The 13,068-nt window shown below is 34.3% G+C and overlaps 1 protein-coding gene across 1 annotated transcript; it reads right to left on the bottom strand.

The window, feature by feature from the left end:
• Positions 1–916: 916 nt before the first annotated feature.
• On the bottom strand, positions 917–4,023 carry LOC114736902 (cytochrome P450 84A1-like). The gene is made up of 2 exons (XM_028924788.1): positions 3,104–4,023; positions 917–1,833 (listed from the first exon to the last, which is right to left on the bottom strand). Exons 1-2 carry the CDS (start codon positions 4,016–4,018, stop codon positions 1,210–1,212), a joined length of 1,539 nt encoding a protein of 512 aa, XP_028780621.1. The 5' UTR covers positions 4,019–4,023; the 3' UTR covers positions 917–1,209.
• Between the last annotated feature and the right edge of the window lie 9,045 nt (positions 4,024–13,068).

The following is a 13,068-nucleotide window of genomic DNA, read 5'->3' as shown; positions in this document are numbered from 1 at the left end:
TACTATTATTTGAATTTTCTGAAAAATCTATTGTTAACTGCTATATTGAACTTGTTGATAGCATTATACAATTTGTTAATCGTGTTACTGAAGTTATAAAAACGTCACTTTTTGAATTTTCTGAAAAACTTGTTGTTAACTGCTATACTGAACTCGTTAATAGCATCAAAAAACTGATTAACCGTGTTACTGAAATTGTAAAAATTTTCAAAAAAAATAGTTGTCAGCCACTGAAGCTATGTTGACTGGTCATCAGTGAGGGTACTTGATTTTAAAAAAAAATTAAAGAATAATATGATTATTTTAGCAAATTTGCAAATCGTGATTTAATCACTCATATCTAAACTTGAATTTTGGAATCATTTTTTTTGGTCATTTTTCCTATGTTAACATTGTTGCGTGTGGATGAAAAGTTTTGTGTTGGTCCAAAAAAAGGTAAAAAGTTTTGTGTTTTCCTTTTGTTTTGTTTGTTTTGGCCTCTTTTTTTTTTGTTTTACAATTACAAGGCTATGTTAAAAGTCAAAAACACGATGATAGAAAAGGAAACAGACCATTTAGGAGCATTTAGATATAAGTTTTCTAAAACAACAAAAATGTATGCATTCCTCCACCGTTGGAACTTGTAACCCCAAGGTCGAACCTTGGCTTCTAGAGATCATTGGCGGCCGTTGGCAGGTGAAAGATGAGAAAGCATACTATTCTTCCTTCTTCTGGTAGTGTTTTTTCTGACCATGAAAAGATATGCATTCTCAGAACTTGACATTTTAGGTAAAACTTTGGCCTTTTAAATTAATTTCGAATGTTTTTATTCTAATAAAAGAATAAATTTAAACCGTCCGATATAATTAGATGATTCAATTGAATCAAGCTGCATAATTTTTTCCATTGGAGAGATAGATAGTGTCTAATATTCATGTTTCGAGATAAGGTTGCGATTGCATTTTTATTCCGAGGTAAGTCATTGATCTTCAACAAAGAAAAGGGGCAAATTACAACCGAACGACCTAAACGATTTGGCATAAAGATCAAATGAACAAATGCTTCAAGACAATTAAATCCCCCCAGATTCCTCTTCTTTCTTTGGAATCAATTATTGTTGCTGTTGCTGTTGTTCCCCTTCTTCATATACTCAGTCTATATAATTGACAGATATTTCAAAGACCAAAAAAAAAAAACAAAAAACCACAGAGAGAAGGACTGGAATGAGATCTAAGAGAGGTTGCACACCACGCGTTTACTGGGAATGGCAACGAGTCGACTCGCTCTGGGAGCGGTCAGTCCGAACACGTCGCTCATGTCCATCTCACTCGGCTTCATCCCGTCCGGCAATTCCCAAGTAAAACAATGAAGAAGGTGAGCCACCGCCATGTCCAGCGCGTAGAGTCCGAGTTGCATCCCGGGGCATGACCTCCGACCCGACCCGAACGGAATAAACTCGAAATTGCTTCCCTTGAAATCCGCCACGCCCTGTTTCAAAAATCGAGAAGGCTTAAAGGAGTCCGGGTCGTCCCAAGAGTTCTTGTCCCTCCCGATGGCCCACGCGTTGATCATGACACGTGACTTCTTGGGGATATAGTAGCCGGAAACCTCAGCATCTTCGGCGGTCTCATGGAGGAGCAGGGGGATGGGTGGGTGGAGGCGCAGAGTCTCCTTGAGGGCGCATTTGAGGAAGGTGAGCTTGTCGAAGTCGGACTCTTCAACTCTGCGATCCAAGCCGACCACGTTAGCGAGCTCTTGCTGGACCCGCCTTAGATCTTCCGGGTTTCTCATCAGCTCCGCCATCGCCCACTCTATTGCCGACGCCACCGTCTCGGTCCCACCAAACATCACGTCCTGTCATGCATTACCTTTTTTGTCGTCAATAAAAACATAAAAATTTCTCAAACTATATTTTAATTTTAATTTAAATAAAATATTTTTTTAAAAAAATAGCATTATTCACAAGTTCTAAATAATCACAGCTTATTGGTCAAATTTTATATTAGGTTAATATAATTTTTGATCCCTTAAATTTGTTATCATTTTGGTTTTATTTCCTAAAATTGGTTTAAGTTTTTATTAATTACAGAGAACAAAGCATCAAAACGTATGATTTAAATATTGAGAAATTAAAATCAAAATGAAAATAAATTTGAACGGCCAAAATTTGTATTAAGCCTTCATGTAATCTATGAAAAATCGTTAACCTAACCTATAATTATAAACTGGTAATTTGTTATATTATACACATTCTATTTGGATGTCATTTAACTTGAAAATCTCGCGAGGCCAACAGATACAAAAACAATTTACAGGCAATTGCTTGGGATCCGTCGCTGTCACACCTCTTGTATTTGAGGCGGACAATCTCCACATCCGTCGTTTGCTCCAACAAATAAAAAACAAGAGAGAAGCACAAAGCAAAGATGGTCATGATTTTGTGCTTTTGGTTTCCAGAATCGGCGTTTTGTAATAAACAAAACACGCATGTAGCCATCATCAGAATAGTCACAAATAAATAAAACATGCGTTTTTTCTTGTTCGGGAAAAAAACTAACAAGTTTTCCCCTGCTCTCTGTGGTTTGATGACATTGTAATATACACACAGATCATTAGCAGTAAATGTTTTTCTGTTTTCAAAATTCTATACAACGATTGAACTGAAACATAGTATTCTTCTGGTACTTAATATAGAACTTAGTTGTTTGGTTTTAAATATAAGACTTATTTTTTATATTTATCAATTTTTTCTAAATTATCACTATAGATACTCTCTTAACCATAATCAAGTAGAAGAGAGATGAAAGATATTAAAAAAGATAATTATGGTGTTTTAAGAAAAACATATCATATTTCTCATAATTAACTAATTTACTTAATTTTTTTAATATAATCAAATTAGTTAAATAGGTCTTATATTAAGGACGAGAAGAGTACTTTAATTTGTGTCTCTTTGACCGGTGTCGTAACAGTCAGAATCCGATCCCATTAACGTTGAAGAATCTTTTTAATTAACTTAAATTATGCCTCGCCGAGATTGGAGGTGACGGAGAAGCTAAGTGAGGAGAGATTAGCTAGAAGTGGGAAAATGAAGAAAGGGTGATGGATACGTGCGGGAGCTTACCATGATGATGGCTTTGATGTTATCCTTGGTGAGTTTGATGGAGTTGTGGAGATCCTCAGACTCACTCACTTGAGCTTCCTCACTGTAAAAAGCCATCAGCTCATCCACCATGTCCGTTTCCTCATCGCCGCAGCCATCGCTTTTACTCCTCCTTTTCTGGATATGCTCGTCGATGATTTTGTCTATGAATCTGTCCAGAGACGCTCGTGCCTTGGCCAGTCTGGCGTTCAGTCCCTGCGGGTCGATCCACCCGAGGTAAGGGATGAAGTCCGCGATGTTGAACGCTCCGAACAACTTGGAGAACTCCTGCAATATCCCTATGAACTCGTCCTGTCCTTCCTGCGAGCTCGACCCGAACGCCGCTCGGTATATTATGTTCTTTGTCAGCGAAAACACCAACTCACCGATATTCACCGGCTTGCTGGTGTTGCTGGCCACGGTGCGCACCACGGTGTCCACCTCGTCTCGCACCGACTGCCACGATTCGCCCCGCTTGCGACTGAAGAGCTTCATGACGCAGACCTTGCGCATCTGGCGCCAGAAGGGGCCGTAGTGAGCGAAGGCCATGTCGGCGCGGTCGTAGGTGAGGTAGCTGATGGCTATGGTGGCGGGTCGGTTGGAGAAGATGTTGTCGTGGACCTGAAGAACTTGGCGAGCGGCGTCGGGGTCGGAGATGGCGACCATGCGGAGGAAGCCCATTTTGAGGTGGAAAACGCCGCCATATTGGGAGGCGAGCTTGGCCAGGCCTCTGTGGGTGAGCCGGTCCATCATCAGCATGTTGCCGATGATGGGGAGGCCTTTTGGCCCAGGCGGGAAGGGCGAGCGCCGGCGAGATCGAGCGAGGAGGCCGAGGAGTAAGAGGAGCGGGACGATGAACAAGAGCGCCAAGGGCAGGGGCTGGTGCAGAGAATCCATGTGTATGGGTTTTGAGGTGTTGCAACTAAGAGTGTTGCTGAGGCGAGGGAGATGTAATGTGCCTTTATATAAACCCCAATGCAGCTATATAGGAGTATTTCATTTTTCTTTTTGAAATTATTAATTGATTGATTCGCTGATGGATCCTTGTAGATAATGGAATGCAATTTTATTAAAGCATGTGACTGTATAATTAAGATGAATATAATACTATATGTTAGTTAATATAATTAACCGACGAATTGTGATATGAATATGATATATAAATTAAAACGAAAAGGGTAACAGTGTGAAAAGAGTTACCGGCCAGCGGGAAGCATTGAAGGAAAGGAGGCAGAAATGTGAGATTTTTGTTGGTGGGGTGATCAGGTGGACCACAAATATCTCTACACATGGGCACCAAATTAAACACGTACGGCCCCTCCCCTCCGCTCAACGTATCACCCCAGAAATGTAATCCGTATATTTTTCATTATTACTATTACTCATTCATCATTTATGTTTGGTTATTCTTCACATACACCATAGGTGATTTCTAAGATTTCTTCTGATTACTACAACTTACCCAATCCTTCTCATTATTGTCAGTATCGCCCTAGTTAATAATGCCAAATCAAAAGAAAACTCTCCATCATTATTATACTTTCTTCTTTTTTCCCGTTACATAATTATTATATACTACTATTAACTCTTGGTTTTAAGAATCAAATTATAATTATAATTCTTAAAATTAAATGCAACTTTTCTTAAAAGGATGTTGATGATAATTTTTACCATTGAAAATAATTATTATTTATTAATGCTGAAGGTTCCTAACTCAGAAAATTCGGGTGCATGCAATATATATATGTATGCCGGCTTAATTCGTCTGCTTTGTGTTTCAATTAGTCCGTGGAAATATATGTAGTTTTCTTTGAAGAATGTAAGTGAAGTTTGACAAATATGGGTCGTATAAAGAGATATTTATTGTGAGTTACGTTAATTATATTATTGAAAGTGTGGGATTTTGAAGTTTACCTTCAACTACTTTTTGGATTTTACCTTGTGGATTACGTGTTGTTGGTAGGAAAACAATGAATGAAGGTGGGCGATGGCTTGACCCCTTCCATCAGGCTTTTGAGTTTGAGGAGAAAGGGTTAAAATTAAATAGGAACAACAAATTAAACTACGCAATTTGAATTTTGACCTTTTGATTAAAGAAAAACCATAGCAATATACTACTATATGTATACATATATGTTCAAAAGAATCTTATATAATACACCACATCATTCGTCATTCCTTGAAAAATTAAGTGAAACTTGACTGCACATACGACTTTACTGTGTGGAGTGAGCTCAACCCATATTTGTCACATTCCTATCACGCCTTTCAAATCCATCAATCAAAGTACAAGACAACTCATTTTTCAAAAAAATAATACTACGTCATGTCCTTGATATATAAACTATTTAATTAATTTAAATCAATTAAATTAATTGTTTGTAATAAATAAATATTATCTTTTTTAAAATATTATTACTAATCAAATATTATTTGATAGAACATTTAATATGTGAAATTATTACAAAGATTGTCATGAAAACTAATCAAATATTATTTGATAGAATATTTAATATGTGAAATTATTACAAAGATTGTCATGAAAAAGATAGATAAATAAAAAAAGAAATTAAAGTCTTATATTTTGAATTAAATTAAAAGTTAAAGAACTCTTATATTAAGAATAGCAAGTAGTTTGTATAAATCCCAATTATGATATTAAATGCATTGGTCTGAAACGTTTTACCTATTTTGAGTCTCTTAAAATCACAACGGTTGACCTGTACTTGTAACCTGTACCGTGTGCAGCTTTCACTTTATATGTCTATGTGCGTGTGTTTCCCCATTCATCACATCCCAAAACAGTGATGATTATACGTACCCTCTTGTATATTGGAATCGCTGATGCACGTCGCCAACATATACATTTTAGAATCGCGCACAGTTTAACTACTCATATGTGTTGGTATACATTTTATTTTATCCATTTTAGAATTAATGATTTTGCTTAATTTCTGCTGAAATTTAAGTATAGTGGGTCATAATAGAGTTGAAACGATTTGGTTGTTGTTGTGCTATTAATTTAAGGAGATAAAAATATAGGGGACAGGTACAGTGATTCTCAGACTAGTGATATTTTTCATGTCGGACAACATTTATGTTAAATTTTTTATATTCATTATATGTTAAGTTCATCAATTTTTAAAATATTATCATTAAATTGTAAATTTATATTCAAAAAAAGGATACATGAGCCTGCGTAAGTGTAAAGAATTTGACATCATAAATACAAATAAGTTAAATATTTTGTATGCTAAAACTAGAATGTTAGTTTGGATGGGTTGAGAAATAACGAGAAAAGAAATTCAATAAATGATCTGAACGGCGTACAGACACACTGCGTTGGCAGGACGTAGACCCAATGGAATTAATGATGGCTTGTTTCCATTGGATAGGGCCTTATCTTTATTGTCCAGCTCCGTCGTCTCTTCAACTGCAACGAAGACTCCAAATGAATATATATTTTTTATTAATTATTAATTAAGGGCTTTGTTTGAAACCCGATATAGTGTGTGATGTTTAAGTTTGCTTTGGTGGGAGTTAATGAGTTTACAGTTTGCTTTCTATGTGTGTTTTGATTTTGCTGCCAAAGCAAGAAAATCTGAAAGGCGTGAAAAACCGGTGGCTATCGATCTGCCTCTAGTTTTGTCTTTCCTATCGCAATATCATGTGATCCGACCACTTCATCCCCCTCCGCGATATTGATATCAGGCTCGCGTCGTCAGATATCTTGTCGCCTAACAATATTTGATGCGTTATCAAGTCATTTGGTATCCATCTATCTATCCAAATATTTACAGCTCATTCCTGTGTTGCCAATTATTAATTAATTAATTAATTAACAGTTGTGAAACAGACTTCATGCATAAATATGTATATGTAGGTGACAAAAATAGGTCGAACCTAGTGATCACTCATCGGCCTCGAAAGCTGACAGATTTGATGTCTCACCTTATTACTGTAAACCAAGGGTCACTCTCTTGGATAGACATCCTAGAACCATTGACGGCGTCGTTTCACCGTTATACGGATCTCTTAGTTAATATTCGCGAACTGAATTTTTATAATGATTATGTATATGCTTGCAGAAAAGGAAGTCATGCTGGATACGATGGTTGCATGAGTTCTTTTCCAGGGATGAATGATAATTTTGATATAAAAAAAAAAAGAATTTTATATCTGTCTGTATTAACAAATTAAATTCAATGAAATTATGGGTGTTAGGACTCGAAGGATCTTTCGTTACCAGAAATTGTGAAAAGAACCCTTATGAAAGTGGTAGAACTCGGGGGAATGAGGTGGCGACCGAGGAGCTGACCACGTCATAACGTAGGGTTATGAAGTTGTGGATTGTTGTGGGATCCACATATATGGAGAGGTTATTTTGATTGTAAGAAAAGTAAATACTGGGCAGAAACTTCTCCGCACTCACTGACACGCTTCTTGTTCATTTTATTGACCATGTACGGGAATACTAATCGCTCTGAGCATTTATAATAAATGCAAATCTATATGACTGATTTGATTCCAAAAATACGATCACTTCCAAAAATAATAGAATTTAAATCACAAACTAGACATGTATTTACAGTGTTACATTATACACACACACACAAGGTATAATGCTTTTGCAATATAAATAAATTTGAAAAAAAGGGCCATTTTATGCAACAATATGGCCATGTGAAAATACAGATTTTCCCTAAAATGGAATAGAGAAGGAAGGAAAGGAGCGGGTTTGCGTTGGGCTTAGCCATACATGCGAAGGAAGGGAAAGTTACGGGAATTTAATCAAGTGATTAGGTTCTTCTGCTTCTACTTTTTTTTTTTTACTACTTTGGTCTCATCATTGTGTTTGTGGTTTTTATAATTTGACTGCTTTTCATCAATTTAGCGAAATAATAATAATAAATTCCCTTCAAATTATATACATTGTGTCAGGCCGCGCATGTTCGTTGTTAAGATGGAATTTGAATTGTTTAAATATAAATATAAATTTCATAGTTCAAAAAAATTATATATAATTTTTTTAAAAATAAATTAAATGTGTTATTTTAGATTTTGTTCACACACACATATATATGTCAATTTTAAATCTAGGCCGAACGGTGTTATCAATGGAAAAACGTAAACGTGGAAACCCACTTTACTCCGTATCAATATCCGCTAAATCCCTTGCCCTACTTTTTTGATTTGTTCCATTGTTCTTTGAATTCATTTGCTTGTCAATATCATATTAAATATTACAAAAAAAGTCTCCATATTAAAAAAAATTTCCGCAATTCTTTTGTATTTACAATAATAAACTTTTCTTACAACTTATTTTCAGAACTTCTAGATATTACATGCATACGACTACCACGCTAACTTTTTGGTGTTCACATGATTACATTACATTCTTTTTCAATCCCCATCCAACTAATAACCTTTAAGCGTGAACTTTTGGTTTCATGTTATGGTTTTTTGATACACTTTGTTTCATGTTATGTTTAATGTACCCTTTCTTTTGAAAAACAAAAAACGAGAAATAGAAGAACTCTCATTGGAACGAGGCATCAATTTAAATTTTTTCTTGAGATACAGAAAATAAAAGGGAAACCATTTTCAATTAGGCTCGTTCTATAAAAAAAAATTGAAAATCTCTCTTATTATTATAAGTGATTTCAATAAATTACAACTTCCATTAGAAATATGATTATGGTATCTTTAATTATTAGAAATGTGGATGCAAATACTCCAAATGGTCATTGGGGTCAGGACATTTCTTAATGTTCAAATAAAATTTATAGAAATATTTATAAATTGCCCATTAATAAGATTCTCATGTTAACATCAAGATTGGAAGCCACGACTTCATGTGGTATGACTTATAAGCCAACCTTTCATCAATTAGACTAACTTTTGTCGAGTTTATTCTTAATTTCATCATGTCATGTCTCTCGTTTTGATAATTTACGTCGGTTGATTGTTTAGCGCCGTTCTAAAATGAATTAACAGTGCCTGTCTTGTTTCATTCGTCGTTGTCCCTATATATCTCTTCCTTTTTTCTTTTTTTCTGAGCTGACCGTGTATATCTCATTCTACATGTATAATGTGATTTTCAATGGCAATTGGCGATTCTCTCGAGTTTCTATCCTTGCTTAGTGATGTTCATACGTTTGTTGGAGTACAATGTTTAAAGCATGATGATATTTTCTCCATTTGGATAAACTTTTGTGTTTTCCCGCCAATTATTTCAATAAATTAGTCATGTATTCCTCTATTTTTTTTCATAAGTGACTACAAAATAGCAAATCATGTATATTAAGAAATCGATTAAAATTTGCTAAGGACAATAAATATATTAAAAATATAGCCTTATTTATGAAGATGGTGAGTGAACAAGTGAATAGGTGAGAAAAAGAAATAAACAAACAAATGTAATTAATTGAAGATAAAAATGACAAAAATTGCATTAAAACTTTAGACATTTTCTAAAATATAACATAACTAATAAAAGGAATCAAACTTACTCAAAATAATTATAACTAATAAAATGGACCAGAAGAAGTATAGATTTAGCATTAGTAGCATAAAAGTCAGGGCCATTTAATTCAACTGATACTAGTTAAGAACTTCTTAAATTTCACTAATGCATATGATTACTTATTCGATCTTCCGTAAATATAATGAATGCATGAGTTGAGTAGCAGTGTACAAGTATTGCCAGATAACATGAAAGTCAAATTGATTCATTTTGAACGAAAAGAACTACAGATTAATTATTATATATACCGACAAATACTTTAATAAACAAATATCTAATAAAATATTTTTAATTCTGTTTTGAAACTATCATTTTCGTTATAAATAAAAAGAAATGATTATTTTCAAAAGGTTTACTCTGTGCATTGTAATGATGAGTTGACTAATGCCTGAATTTTTTGAAAGAAGAGGATCGGAAAATTGAAAGTGATAACTTGATCGGAGGACAATCAAAGTCGAAGATCTAATAAGCTGTCTCCACCAGTTGGTTTCATGGCAAAAATGTCTTATCATCACTATATATAAAAAATCAAGCAGAGCATTTATTGAGAGAAAGTGACAAATACCTGGGAGTAATCTTTCTTAAACAGGGGTATCGCCACACAAAAAAAAAATCTTTCCTAAACAGGGGATTAAGAAAGACAGACAAGCAAAGGACTGAGGTTGATGAAGCTGCAGGAAAGTCGATAATCAGGAAATGAGGGGTTCATGAGAGTGATGAAGAAGCAATCTGAATTAGAAGTGAACTTTTGGGGAAAAAGACTTTGGAACATTGAAATGGTGAGTTGCTTTTGATTCATTTATTTGATCGGTTGATATGGGAAATCAAAAACAAAAACGCCTCCTCCTGTCTGTCTTCATGTCTCGTGTATATACATGGATGTCCTTTCTTCAAAGGTTATGGCTACCTTCCTTACACGTCTGATACGACGGTTTAAGCATATATATGCAGATGCAGACAAATTAAGAGAGTTGACAAATGAACATCGATCTCCCTCTTTATCATCCCCAATTAATAATAATTCATTCTCCTCTCTCAGATCCATACTGGTTGGCCATGAGTAAGCACATCCTTGTCACCAAATTAAACTGTAAAAAAAAACATATCGCCATACAGGTGTATGTAACATCAGACTGATATTGAGCCATAGTTTTATCTTTTGGCCAATTAATTTATCACTTAAACTTTTGAAACGATCCTTATTATATCACTCAAGAATGGTCGAATGCGAAAAGGATTGTTTGATAGTGGATTAGTTATTACCACTTGTTTGTCCCTCCGGAGAATTACCCCACCAACAAATTAAAATAGTTTTCATGTTCATCTGGTACGTTCATCAGGTAAAATTAAAGCATTATGATGACCTCAGCGGGTTGGAATTTCAATATATTACTTCTTTTGTTTTTAAATAAAAGCTATTTAATTAATTTGGTAATATTAATGAAGCTAAATGTACTCACCTCACCAGTGACGGGGTGGTTGCCAGCAGCTAGAGAGGGTTTTTTCCCCCCCTCAATTAAGGATTTTTTTTTTGGCAAATATATACCAAAACTTATTCACAGTCAAGGCACTTTACAATAATTTGATGATTTTGATAAATTATAGAGTATTTTAGGGTGTTGTGTGAGCTTTTGGAGTAATTTTCCTTCTATTTAATCTAATGACATCACACGCGGATCCAAGCTTTGGTTCATTGCCTACCTTTCTGACTTTATGTTTGAATGAAATTTTATGAATTCAAAATATTAAGAAAATATAGGGTTCTTCGCGTTACTGATTCAACAATAATAATCGCAGTAGGCTGGTTGAGAAGGAAAAGAAACAAAATATAATTAATGGATAGGAGGAGAAACTTGTGGCTATGATGAACGAAGACAAAACGCTCGGGGACGTGAGGTCACTCTCAAGCTTTGCAAAGTCAAAATAACCTTTTATTTATATGTGTTCAAATTAAACCTTAGCATTAATTATTCTACCAGAAGGCAAAGTAAAAACGAATGTGGATGGATGTTGGGTCGGAAGGTAATAAAATTTGTTATTAATTAATTTCATTTGTCATCTTCAGTCTGAATATACAAAATTTTTAATCAGGAGATTGTATCAGAGATATGTGAAGAGTAAAAAAGAAAAAAAGTGTGATTTGTTTTCTGTAGTTTTGGATTAGGTTCTATTTTTTTTATTGTGTTTTTAGTATTCTGCCATTATATCTGTTAGTCCTTAAAATTAAAAACTGTTAAATAAGGATTAACACAGAAAAAAATTTCTGTTAGAAGCCGGATGGATTTTGAAACATCTCCTTCTACCTCCTTAGACCGAGCTTTGCTCTCTCCTACGCTCGTTTCTCAACATTTACATACGCCGTCCATCCCAGAACTTGACTTTTCCGACTACTCTGCTGTAACCATCATCAACTTGGACGCCTTCACATGCATTTGGGCCCGGCCATGAAGAAATAAAGATCGACAAAAGCACAGAAGAAATTCCATAAATCCCAATTAAAATCAAATTATTTCATAATTGGGTTGCAATCAGACTTGTCATGCATCCTATAATAATGATGATTAACCGCCGTGCAATTGCGAACGTATAATAACTGGCGCTAAACTTTTAATCTTGCGGTGAAGGCGACCAACTACACTGGTTTTTGTCCTTGTCCAAAGAAGTAGCAGCACTGCAGTAGCTAGTGTAGTCGGAAAACTATTAAAAAAAGCCTTCAGATTAGTTTTCCCTTAAAATTTTTATATTTCATGTTGATGATTAATTAAGATTTAACAAGGAATTGCTCACATCTGGGTCTGATTAGGTTGAGAGCCCTACTAACAACTAACTCTGATTTTCTTTTTTTCGTTTGATACTAGAAAGTACCAAGTATACTTCCTAATTAAGGCTTCCAAATGACATGTTTTTAATTTGCTTGATCTAAATATAAACCCGTTTTAGATTACAATAAACTCCCTTCGATTCCATTTTTTCCCTTAATTTCAAGCAATGGTGATAATAAAGAGTAAAATATTTTATTTTGATAACTTATATGAACCTCTCTTAAAATAAAAATGTATGCTGCACAAATTTTCTTCTATTTTTAATATTCAACTTTTATTCACTTAAACATTAGTTGGCAATTTAATCATAACGTTGACTTATTATTTTGGCCAAAATTTTCCTTCTTAACACAAATATTACTTAATAATTATCATTTAATCACATATAACATATCTGTATCCAAAATTACAAAACAATTTGAATGCATATTTTTATATTTTTTGTTATTCTATTAAATTCATTACCATTACCATATTACAAATTTAATTAATTTTATAAATATAAATTTTTATTTTTCAATACATTTAAATGTTTTACCTTGTTTATTTATTAAAACTTACCTGTGATGTAATCTTTTAAATATATATATATGTTAGGA

Source organism: Neltuma alba, unplaced genomic scaffold (assembly GCF_004799145.2).
Source record: "Neltuma alba isolate B1F8T4 unplaced genomic scaffold, ASM479914v2 tig00002748_pilon, whole genome shotgun sequence".
NCBI lineage: Eukaryota > Viridiplantae > Streptophyta > Magnoliopsida > Fabales > Fabaceae > Neltuma > Neltuma alba.
This window is presented reverse-complemented; position numbering and strand designations above follow the sequence as displayed.

Bases quoted from the DNA above. Each gene is read 5' to 3' on its own strand.
- LOC114736902 (XM_028924788.1), bottom strand. From the start codon at position 4,018: ATGGATTCTCTGCACCAGCCCCTGCCCTTGGCGCTCTTGTTCATCGTC. The intron at 1,834-3,103 runs GTAAGCTCCCGC...AATGCATGACAG, and splicing joins ACATCAAAGCCATCATCATG to GACGTGATGTTTGGTGGGAC.